The sequence below is a fragment of the Furipterus horrens genome, unplaced genomic scaffold (genome assembly GCF_987537825.1).
Source record: "Furipterus horrens unplaced genomic scaffold, mFurHor1.1.pri manual_scaffold_4, whole genome shotgun sequence".
NCBI lineage: Eukaryota > Metazoa > Chordata > Mammalia > Chiroptera > Furipteridae > Furipterus > Furipterus horrens.
In genome coordinates this window covers 142,562,002-142,574,193 of record NW_028327174.1, presented here as the reverse complement: position 1 = coordinate 142,574,193, position 12,192 = coordinate 142,562,002, and the positions used below count along the sequence as shown (strand labels likewise).

At 37.6% G+C, this 12,192-nt stretch overlaps 1 protein-coding gene across 1 annotated transcript in view; it reads right to left on the bottom strand.

The window, feature by feature from the left end:
* MPDZ (multiple PDZ domain crumbs cell polarity complex component) overlaps window positions 1-12,192 on the bottom strand; it is a 171,370-nt gene that overhangs the window by 13,836 nt on the left and 145,342 nt on the right. The window contains exons 34-38 of the mRNA XM_090274100.1: window positions 9,979-10,059; window positions 3,820-3,912; window positions 3,657-3,731; window positions 2,304-2,478; window positions 40-185 (exon numbers count right to left, since the gene is read on the bottom strand). Of these exons, the coding sequence (XP_090130226.1) occupies window positions 40-185; window positions 2,304-2,478; window positions 3,657-3,731; window positions 3,820-3,912; window positions 9,979-10,059 (570 nt within the window). The remainder of the gene's footprint in view (window positions 1-39; window positions 186-2,303; window positions 2,479-3,656; window positions 3,732-3,819; window positions 3,913-9,978; window positions 10,060-12,192) is intronic.

Genomic DNA, 12,192 nt, shown 5'->3' with positions numbered 1-12,192 from the left:
AGAAAGCTCCCTGATAATGGTCTCTGGGTGTGTCCTCACCAGCAGTGTGTCGGACCCCCCAACGATGCTCAGGCCCAGCCCTGTTCGCCCTTTGGATATCTCAATCGTTGTTTCGCAGCCTGGGATAATGGGGCAGGTTGCAGGATCAGAAGCAAAGATTGCTGGTGTTGATGACCTGCTTGTACCTAATAATAAGTTAACATGAAATAACATACAAATAAAACTGATTAGAAGGCATATATAGTAAACTCACCACACTGGTTGTCTTTGGGAGAGGAAGCAGAAAAATGGGCCCAAGACTGGGGACAAGGAAGACTTCAAATTCACCTTAATGTTTTACTGACATTTTAAACCATAAAACAAATAGGATTAAATTCTCATAATTGTTAATCTAGAGTGGTGGGCACAAATTACCTGTTAAAATTATTTGTTGCACTATTTCTGTATTTCTAAGTTGCTAGAGACAATATGCATAAAGGAACAAAAACAGAGAGTTGAACTGAACCTCTTGCTTCTCTCCGATGTTCTATATTTCACTGGAGCCAAATAAACTTCTTATGGAATCACTATTTGTAAAGCTCAGAAGTGAGATGTCTGACAGGACCCAAAACATAGGGAAGACCACAGAATGCAAAGAACATCACCAATTTTGGTCACGATGCCCGCCTCAGTGCTTTTCTGCTTTTGTTTTCCTTTTCGTGTTACCGTAGAGCATCTCTTCTCATGTAATCAAATCTGAGCATTATGCAGCTGCACTTAATATCTGAGTTTATAATCAAGTGAGATCACTTGCAGTATCTTTCCTGTGTCTTACTTGATGTCTTATAAACTCATCTAATACATATTGGTACATACATGCTCACAATTGAAGAGATCAGAACAGATTATGAAAAACCAAGGTGAATATAAGTTTGCACCTCATTCTATTATAGTTTTCATATCCTATGCTTTATGATATACCAAAGAGCATAAGCAAATAGCATATTTTGGGAAAACTGGAGTGCTTGGTAAAGTAGGTTTAACCCTTTGAGTGCCAATGTCGCTGTGAGCGACGCTGACAAATTTTCCCAAAAGTGCCAGCGTCGCTCAGTAACACTGGAATAATTCATATTTTATGTTTTGTTCTCTTTTTTTGTACCTCAGGTTATATATTGATATAACTTTTTCTCATGTTGATCCAAATTTCAAATTACTCATGGCACTCGAAGGGTTAAACAAGGTGCTTTCTTTTCAGGAAATCAGAGACAGACTAGTTTCTTGCTCCCGAAGTGGTAAGAGCAGGTGTAAGATATTTTCTTTTATGTTACATTTCCATTTAACATTTCATAATTTTATAGACAATGCTATAATTTTAGGGATCAATATAAAATTAAAAAATGAGAAAATCTCCATAAATTTTTTTCAGTGAACTACCCAGTCTTTCTAAATACACTTTCATCAGATATGCATTACTTTAAGACTTTTTTGTCTAACTATATTATAAATGTTTTAAACTGCCGTGTCCTTAAAAATCTGTAAAAATAACTGAATGTTACCAAAAGTGATTTTTTTCCCCAATTGCAGGAAAAGTTAATGCATTTAAGTACTTTTCTTGAATACTGCAAAGCTTGAAATTTATTGTTTTATTAAATACTAGTGTAATTTTTCTTAAAAAATAACTGAAGTAATCATTTGTGTCTCAACATACTAGACTGGCATTTTAATCATACAAAAGGGTGTTGTCCCACTGTCCACATACAACCATTTTATTTGACAAGATTTACCATTACATCCGAATGACAGGACTCAGACAGACTACAAATAACTATGGCAATGACGAGCATTTTTAAGAGTCTCTTGTAGTACTAGGCACCTGCTGATTCCACTGGTGAAGTGGAATCATTGTATCCATTTTATATCATACCCATGTAGAACACTGAAGCTTAGAGAAGTTAAATTACTTGCTCGGTATAAAAAGAAATGCACAAAATGTTTTTAATTTATTAGTCAGATACTTGGAATCAAGGTACCCTTAGCAAGAAATCCTTGGAGAGCAAAGACTATCACTCCTTTGTTTTACAGGTGAAGAAGCTGAGACTCAGAGGGGGTGCACAGGTTTCCTAAGGCCCTAAGGCTGATTGCTGTACAGCGCACAGATAATCTGCCTCAGAACTCCTTTTCTTTATACTGTTCTTTCACCAGTGGGTTCCCTGACTATGGCCTCTTAAACACTGAGCGCCAGGCAGGCAGCTGGCTCCCGAGTAAAGACCCACTGCTGAGTCTCAGTGCACCAGACATGCAGGACTTACCCAGCCAGCCCTTACCTCGTGTGGGTTCTGGTTCCGGGGAGCCAGGTTGTGGCACCATTGCAGATTGGGAACTGTTCTTTTTCTCTACATTGGTTGTACCAGTTGGTAGAGCAAGAGATTGGGAATCTGGATTCTCAGCACGAATGGTAAGTTTTACTGTTGTCTTTGTTGTTCTCAAAAGGCTAATAAACTGGCAAGGGGTGGGTGGGGAGGGGAAACCAAATTCAAAGGCAAATGAGTACACTTACACAGATAAGTCACTATTACAGCTGGAATCTAAAACTCTACGACTGAGTGGTCAGGGGCAAATTCTTTCCTTGTCAAGACTTGAGGGGTCAAGAAAGAATGGTTGTAGTTTCTTTCTAGTTTCTTTACTTGCCTTGATTAAGGCCACAGGGAACTTCTATTGCAAGTCTAGGTCTCACTCCTCTTCCTTATAAGTATAGGGATTTCAACTTCTTATATTTCCAATTAGTTTCACTCGTTTAGTTGGATCACTACAGCCTTAGAATATATATGGGGTATTTTACCCACATTCTGAGTCTACAAAGTAGTAGCTTACACAAACACTTTTAATAAAACTGAAACCCTTAGGTTAACTCGGGATAAGGAAAACTATGCAACAAAAGAATCAAGCCAAATGGAAAGTTATAACATAGACAACTGAGTTAAAGGATCAACCTATACAATTATTAAAACTGAATGAAAAAAATGACTTAAGCTTCTTGCTGGCCAGTGGAGAAATGGTAACAGTTGCACACCAAATCACAAGAGAAACATAGTGCTTTCCCTAGCACTTCTATATCAAGGGCCTCCGATGAAATTCCTAAGGATTATGAACACTTTTGAGGAGGAAGAAACTTAGGTACAAATAGCTGTTAATCCCAATTAAAGTTATACATTAAAAATAATAATTTCAGCTGCTTTATCTCATTTGATGGCTGAGTGTTAAAATCTGTTTACAAAGCAATATACATAGTGGCTAGCTAGTTACGGGGACAAACATCCATAAAGAATATTCCTTTGGTCTTAACACTAAGTTGACCTTTCTTTAGAAGTTAAAACTTTTCTTAAGGGAAACAGAAAATGATAGAAAATGATATTTATATAAATGTCCTATTTAATACCAAATTTACTAGGCAACAGAAGATAGATCAACATTGCCTTGACTGGAAAACAGAAAATAAAAATTGAAGAACTTCCAAATAATCTCTTCTCCTACTTCAGGTATTTGTCTAATACAGCCACAGGGCTCTAATTCCCTTTGACCAGTCACAGAAACATACACACAGACACACTTTAGCCGCACCCAAGGATGGGCCGACAGCACCATTTGCTTTTTTGTTTGTTTGTTTTTAGAAAAAGTACCTTTTCTACAGGATAGCCAACAACAACTTCATCATCTATAGCCAAGATCTGATCTCCGACTTTGAGCCGTCCATCCTAAATAGAAACATGGAACATTTAAGTGACTTTGCACAAGTCACTTTCTTCTCCACCACTTCTTGGCATTAGAAAGGTAAAGCCTCACCTTGGCTGCTACTCCATGCTCTGTTAAACTTTTTATGATGACTCCACTGACTGTATCTTCTTCACTGATAGCAATGCCCAAACCCCATTGATCCTAGGGAAATAAAAACAAGACCATTCAGAAAATTTGAAACATTAAATTTACCCAAATGGAAAGAAATGTGGCCCTAAGTTCTGAATATCATCTTCTACCCAGAGGCTAAAAAAGAAATTTAAACTGTTTTAATGTCCTCTATTAGAAATACTTTCTTATGCAAACTTTCACGTTTTTAAAATAGAAATAAATTCTCCTCCAGCAAATATTCAAATACAGAGTGAGGCAAAAGTATATTTACAGTTGTTCATATGGAAAGCATAATAATTAATAAATAGTAAAACAAGAGTAAACTGTGTTCTGTGTACTCATAACTGTAAACCTGCTTTGCCCCACTCTATAATTTCATTCCCCCCATATGCCTACTATCTCTAGTACCGTTAGCAAAATATCCTGGAAACAAGAGTATTCAAAAATTCAATGAACATACAATATTTGAGAATTTACTTAGGGGTAACCGACTGACTAAGTCAATCAAAACCAAAGTATCCCCCTGCTTCCTCTTTCTGGCCTAAGCTCACAAATAACAACCAAGATTAACTTCTTCAGCCCCTCTGCACCTCTCTCTTTAGCAGCTAGACTGTAATGACTGCTGTATGCTCTGTCCTATCTGCAGCTCAGTACCCAGAGTGGTTTCTCCAAAGATTTGTGTTTTGATCTGGTGCAGAGGGGAAATGTTCCCAACCCTGAGCCTGAAGACCTGCACTGAAAATCTGGCAAGGCTAGACAGTGACATCTACTTTGTATTTTCTACATTTGCTTTTATCAAAACCAAATGTTCAATAATACTAGCTTTTACCTTTCTTTAATATTTATGTTCATAAAGTTAAAATAAGGTTTTGAACATTTTTGTTCTGGTTTGAGCTGGGATCCTCTTTTACTATAGTCTGTATCCAGGGAAATGTGAAGCAACAAGATAAAAGGGAATCTCATCATATTTCCTCTGAAAAGTTGGCATGTCAGCCAAAGCTCGCCATAGGGCGTTTAGGATCACGACCATGACATCCAGGCAAGGCTTCACCAGCATTTTAAAGATCACCAACACTGGCTTTTCTGAGGTAGATTATTAATGCTTGATGACCTTGAGACTGTCACTGTGCACCTTTATGCCACCGTTCTCTTCCCAGGCAATGAATCATGTACATGAGACAAAGCTGCACATTTAGGGTGAACAGAACTTGGTCCTAATTTACTTCCTGCCTAGCTGTAGAAATTTGGACACACCACTTAAATCTCTAAACCTCAATTTTCTTATCTAAAAACAAAGGAATAATAATACTTGCCCAATAGCAAGGTTGCTGTGAAAATCAAATGTAATGAGAGAGAGCCTGAAATGTTGATGCATTATACAAGTGTGGTTATTACACATATATTCCTTCTGCTAATAACTCGGCAGGATATGCCCAAATTTATACTTCAGTAAATTCTTTAAATGAGCCAGTATTTTGAAACCCTCAACTCTAATGTAGTAGTGAAAGAATCAGGCTTAATAAATAAGGTCAGCATTCTACCACACTGATAAAATCTTAATGCCAATGCTAAATGTAAATAATTAATGAACCTCTATTTGGGATTTTCCACACTAAAGGGCTTTCCTATTATTATAAAGATAACATTTGTTTGAATAAGGAATACTCTCTATCTACAGTGGCTGCATGTACTCAGTTCTGAGATTTGATTCTGATTGTCTATTCACTTAACTGGAGACAGTGGGCATTTGCTGGTTGTTTACCTAATACTCATTCTCATCTCATTCCTTTGCACACACACATTTTTGTGAGAATATCCAGTCCCCTCCCCTTGCTGTATCAAACAACATACACACTCTTTGCCTCTCTCCCTTCACCTATGTTTTTAGTGATGGTGTTCAAACATGTTCACAAACACTTTGCTATTCTTCCCTTCAAGAAGGGATTCCTGGGTGTAGGCTGGATTTGGTGTCTTGATTGCAATAAATAGAATAAAGCAGAAGTGATAATGTGCCTTTTCACAATGACGTCAAAAGGGTCTAAGAGCCACCTCTTTGCTTTTTTCCTTGGATCATTCACCCTGAGAGAAGCCAGCTGCCACATCACGAGGGCACTCCAGTAGCCTCACACAGAAGAAATAAGGCCTCTTGCCAACAGCCATCTGAGTAAACCATTGTGGTTGAATGTGGACCCTCCAGCCCCAGTCAAGCCTTCCAGTGACTTGCAGACCTAGCAAGAAGTTTGCTGGCAACTGCAAGAGAGTATGAACCAGATCACGGAGCTAAACTGCTCCCAAATTCCTGACCCACAGAAACTGGGAGAATAATAAATGTCTACTGTTTTAAGTTGCCAATTTTGGCACAATTTGTTACATAGCAATAGAAAAATAGCTCCAAGGATGGAGCTTGAATGACTTAAAGTCAACTGCACAACTTTATTCCATGGTGATAGGCCTCAGATCAGGAGTAGGTATATGGTCTGAACTGGTTCAATTAGGATGAACTGCAGGACCTTTGCTCAGAATTTTGGGACATTCTGCCCCCCATCCCCCAACTATATGTTAAAGAAGTAGACATGACCCCAGCTATGATTCTCAACTGCTCTAAAACTACAAGGAAGACCAGCCTTGCGATCAAGCTGACAGGTTGGATAGCTATGCATGGAAAGCAAAGGGCTGGCTCTGATGACACTGCTGTGCCTTTAAGAGCAAAGGACAATTTTTTTAATTTGCAATAGGCAGAGTCCTAAAAGGAACAGTAAGCTACACATCTACAGGTATAAATATGCCCCAATCCCACTTAGAATACTATGAAAACAAATATAAATGCATCTATAAACAACTTATTGACATCGAGGCAGGATGATACATAAATAAGGATGATAGGATGTAAGTATGCAATTTCTTTTCTAACTGCTCAACTTTCACCTCACTTTTGCCACACTGCATTTAGTTTTTAATACAAAAAGATCTGAGAGACATTGTTTTGAGCTAGTTATAAGAACACCACCATAAAGGGAATGTGAAACAAATTAAGGAAACATATTTATAAAGGAACAGTTGTATAATTAAAGAGCTAAAGATGAGTAAACAGGAACCACAAGTAGAACTAAACTAAACATACTACTCCATTATTAGGAGAACTACTCTGAATTGGAAAATATCCTAAAATTCAGGAGAAGAAAAACTAATTGTATTTGAAGACTTTCACCATATAAAGTTGAATGGATATGAAACATATCTCTGGCAGTCATGTAAGTTTGTTACTTGCTTTGATGCATACATACTTTCCTATAGCAAAATGAGCTAAAAATAAATCTTTATTAAAAAATATTTGCTTCTTAAATTGAACTAGCATTTCAGTCAGCCACTGAGTGTTCATTTATGAACACATGTACATTATGGACTTTTTGTTTATACTTCTATTTTCCCACTCAAAAAAAGAAGAATTAAAAGAAAAAAAAAATAATAGACCTGTCAAAGATAATTTCTAAGGAGTCAAAACAGTACTCAAAATGACCTGTTACATTAGCACCCATTTTGAAACAGCACAAAAACTATTCTCTCCTCCCTGACTCTCCCATCTTGGCATCTTTTCCCTTGTACGTGTACTATTTGTAAGCATTCATCATTCTCCCCTCCTACATGCTTAGTATGAACTATGCTACATCATACTATATAAGTTAATGGGAAACTTTAAGAGTTATTTCTCTCAACATGTAATTTAGATGTATAGAAAATATACCCACATGGAAGTTTAGCATAAGAGATATGCTCTTGAGCCATGCATAGTTAAATGACAAATAAATGAAGACATTAATAGTAAGCATTATATAGACCAGAATATTGAAGAAATATTTCAAAATAAACAGAGATACAATTACTCTAAGTCCTGAGTTATGTAGGATTTGGATAAGCTAAAGTAAACTAAAAAGAAAAAAAAAAAAGCAGAATGACATCCCAATATAAGCAAAGACAAGGAGGGATGAATTCTTAAAATAACCTCCATGGGCTCTTGATTCAAGTTAGTTTTAATGAAGTAGAGGATCTTATAAAGGAGTTGGGAAAGGTAATGCAACCCTGAAATCAGCAGGGGAAAGAGGAAGGTATTAGCTCTCTTAAGTGGCAATAGAATGAGAGATTCTTGAGTGCACAGACTTCTTGGTAGAGAAGATAAAGGCGTTAATGACTTTTGTTCTTTTCCTTCCACCAACAACATGAATTGCCTGTTAAGGACTTCTCTTAAATGTATAGCTAGATTATCTATTGTAAAAAAGAAACCAGTAAAGTCAAAGTATTTTTTTTCTCCTACATGCTTAACAAGGTCTGACCATGTGCCAGGCATTATGCCGACCACTTTATAAAGAATTCATTTGATACTTAAATTATCTATATCAAAGATCATATTATCATCTCCAATTTACAGGTGAGAAAACTGAAGCAAATGAAGATCATACAACGTGTCAAGTATAAGAGGTCTAACCAGAAGATACCCAGCCATGTAATATGAAAAACAAAGACATTTACTGAAGAAGATATAAGACACAAGAAACATAGTACATAGGACAGTAACGCCTCAGTCTCCTTCAAAGTAGGCACCTCAGGACCTCACACAGCTCTTCCAATCACCTTCATCTGCCCCATTGTATTTTCCTGAATCTCATCAAAGGCCTGTAATCTCTTCTCTTTCAAAGGTGATTTTAGTTTGGGGAAAAGCCAGAAGTCATAGGGCACCAAATCTGGCCTGTAGCAGGTGCTGAGTCACCAAAAAATTCTGCACAAAACGTGATACATGAATAGGTGTGTTGTGATAAAGCTGTCCATCACCAGTTGCCCATAGCTGTGGCTTTATGAATCATCTGAATAATTTTTGCAAAGGAATGCTCAAGCTTAATGCAAAATTTGATGCAGATTCATTTCTCTACTCACTTAATAATTTTGAATGTGATGGCCACACAGTACATTGGCTCACTCAACGGCATCTACTGCCCCCACTGCCTAGTACAATGAAGTCGTCATTGTTCATGCATGTGCATTCTAGTCCACTCTCCTTGGCTTCCAGGTTACATTGATGTCATGCAAACTGTTCTTGTTATATTAACAATGTCTGGACTTTTTCCAGACAGACATCATATACCCGATGAAGAACAAATCCAACTCTGATAGACTGACTGCCACTAAAGCTTAGGTGCTGTGGCATCAGGTTGCATTGCCTCACAGCTGGAAAGTGGTAGCATTTTATGTAAATATCTTCCTATCTCCCCATCCCAACTCTTTCCTTCCTCTTCTCCCTCAGCACTTCACTGCTCTTCCTGCTCATTCTCTCATCCATCCTGTCCACATGCAGTCCAGCAGGAGCCGACAGCACCTGACAGCACTTATAGGTTTCTATTCAGCAACCACTTCTTTAAAACCATCATTTGAACCTAGGCTTCAGACTTTTTCAAAAGCAAATACCTCACTGATGTCTTATCAGTGAAATGCCTAGTAATGAGAACTTTCAGTTTTATGGAGGAAAAAGAACTATAACTTCTCTTTCTTCATTCTTTACTTTCCCCATAGCAGATCCTTGGTAAATAAATCAAAGGAGGGATGGTGAAATTTCGACTTTGGGATGCCATGAAGGAGGAAAACCAGGGTCTCTGCTAAAATATCAATCAGCAAAGTAGTTTTCACACTTTAGTGTTCATTAGAATCACTGAGAATGCTTATTAGAACCTAGTGGGGGGCCCACCCCGGAGTTACTCATTCAGTAGGTATAGTGGCCCCAAACATTTGCATTTTTTTATTGTTGTTCTATAACAGTTGTCTCAATTTTTCCCCTGTTGCTTCCCACTACCCCGCCAAACCTCCTCCCCACCATCCCCCAACCCTCCCCCCCCCACCCCTCCTCTCCCACAGTCAATTTCCGTTGTCCATGTCCATGGGTCATTTATACATGTTCCTTGACTATACCCTTCCCTTTCATCTGCATTTCTAACAAGATCCTAGGCAATACTGATGCTTCTGGTTTGGGGACCACACTTTTGAGAACCAGTGGATTAGAACAGAGGTGTGAAGGGACATTTTTCATTTCATTCAAATTCAAAGCAGCTTTACCTTGGGAAGCTCCAGATGTTGCACATTTTTAAATGAACTGAGGTCCACAGCTGCATCGGAAGCAGCAACACTTGGTTCAGCCTGAGAGAGGGACAGAAATGGCAAAAACAGCAAGTGAGTGTTATGTACTTTTGTTTGTTTAAATATAAGGGCCACTTATTCAATATTATTTCATATATTGCAAATCATAATTACTATTTTAACATTTTATGACATTTATGAACAGTATTCTCTTCAAAATACTAATGAGGTATAATTAGACAGCAATTATTTTAGGGCACAGAGACACAATACAGTTTTCAAACTCCCTGGATTGACTCTATAATGAAATCTACTAGCAATTCAGCTTCCAAACAGTGAAACTCATTGAAACATAGAACACCAGCCAAGGTACCATTTGCTATTTTTTATCGTGTTAAGTCAGTAAGTGACTTTAGAAGCTATTAAATGTTCAACCTGAAAATTATTACAATACTCCACTTTATTAAGGGATATATTTGGTACAATCCATATGAAAATAAAATTTTCTCTTTTACAATCATGAAAAACTACTTCACTCAGTTCACCATTATGAGCAATGACTCAGTTCACCAGAATGAGACAATAGGTCATACATCTCTCTTATATATAGATCAAGCCTCATGTTTTCATGTTTATTTAGGGAATAGCGTTTCCTTTTTCCTACACTTTCTCTCACTGAAAATCATCATGGCTCTTCTAATTTTAAACTTTCCTCTCTCTCTATTACATCTTTTTATTCATCTAAAATACATATCCAAAGCTTAACACATAAAAATAGAACTTCCACTAAAAAAGTCTTACGTTTTTGGCACCCTCTAGCCACTGCCTTCTTTTGCCTAACTTCTTACGCATTTTTTGCTTTATCAAAAATCACTAATAATTTCCTAATTGTCAAGTCCAATGGGCTTTCTTCATTCATCTTTTTACATGACTGCCTTGCAGTATTCAAGGTTATAGCACATACTCATCTGGAACTGTGCTCTCCTCAGCTGCTATGCAACATGTCCGTTTGGTTCTTCCTTGTCTCTAACCGCTCTGTGCTAGCCTTTTCCCTTGTTGCTGACAGCACATAATCCTGTCTGGCCCTCTTCTCTCTAAATGTTTTCTGTAGGTAAAAACCTCAGCTTTTATGACAAATCTTCACCTAAGGTAGTCCATCTCTAAACACTAGACAAAATATATACTGTACTTCAATCTTAAGCTATCTCAAATACATGAGTCCTATTTTTTACAAACATTTGTTCCTCTTTTGTTTATTTTAGTGAACACCATCCATCCATCAAGTCACCAAGTCAGACATCTAGAAAGCTTGTACACTGTATCTGTTACATTTCCCAGTCTATTCCCTGCCCAAAGAACAGTACCTATACAAGGCAGATATCCAATAAATATTTGTGGGATAAATAAGTTGGCAGATATCCAATAAATATTTGTGGGATAAATAAATTCTCAACTGTTCAACCTTCCTCAATAAGAGCATTTAGTTGTGGATGAAGTATCTAGGTCTTAATTGTATGATGTAACCTCCCCTTTTTTTCATTAGTTCAGGGCTTTGTTATCTTTCTCCTGAACTACTCTGATAATTTTCTTACTCCTTTTAACTTAACTTCTTTTTCCTGCAACCTCTGATTTTTCTCCGCAGTTCCCAAAGAAGTTTTAAAAAATATATAATTCTCATTCTTTGAGTACCCCACAACATGGTCTCAAAGACAAAGTCTTCATTACATTCCCATGATCTGACCCTACCTCCCTCCTTTCTCAGTGACCCTTCTTCACCAGCTCCCGTTCCCTGTCTCCAGCTATTCAGTATGCCCTGCATTCTGCAATGGTCTACATTTGCCAGAGCTTCCACACCACTGCTCAATCCATGCCCTCTGCTTGCAATGTTTCCCCCGCATGTCTTCTACTTCCAACCTATAAGTAACCTCCCCTCTAAAATCTTATTCTCTCTCTCCAGGGGTGGAACTGACACCTCCTTTTCTACCTTCATTAATCTCTATGTAAACTCTACTACTAGCCTTCATGTAAGCGGTGAGCTTATTTGCTCAAGTGCTTCTTGTACTAGGCTATAAATTTCATGGGGGCCAAGGTTATGACTTAATTTTGATAGTCTGTAAGGGTTCTATACTTATTAGCTGAATTAATAAGTGGTATATCAATCAAATCTTCCCAGAAAAACAGACACGAGCTACA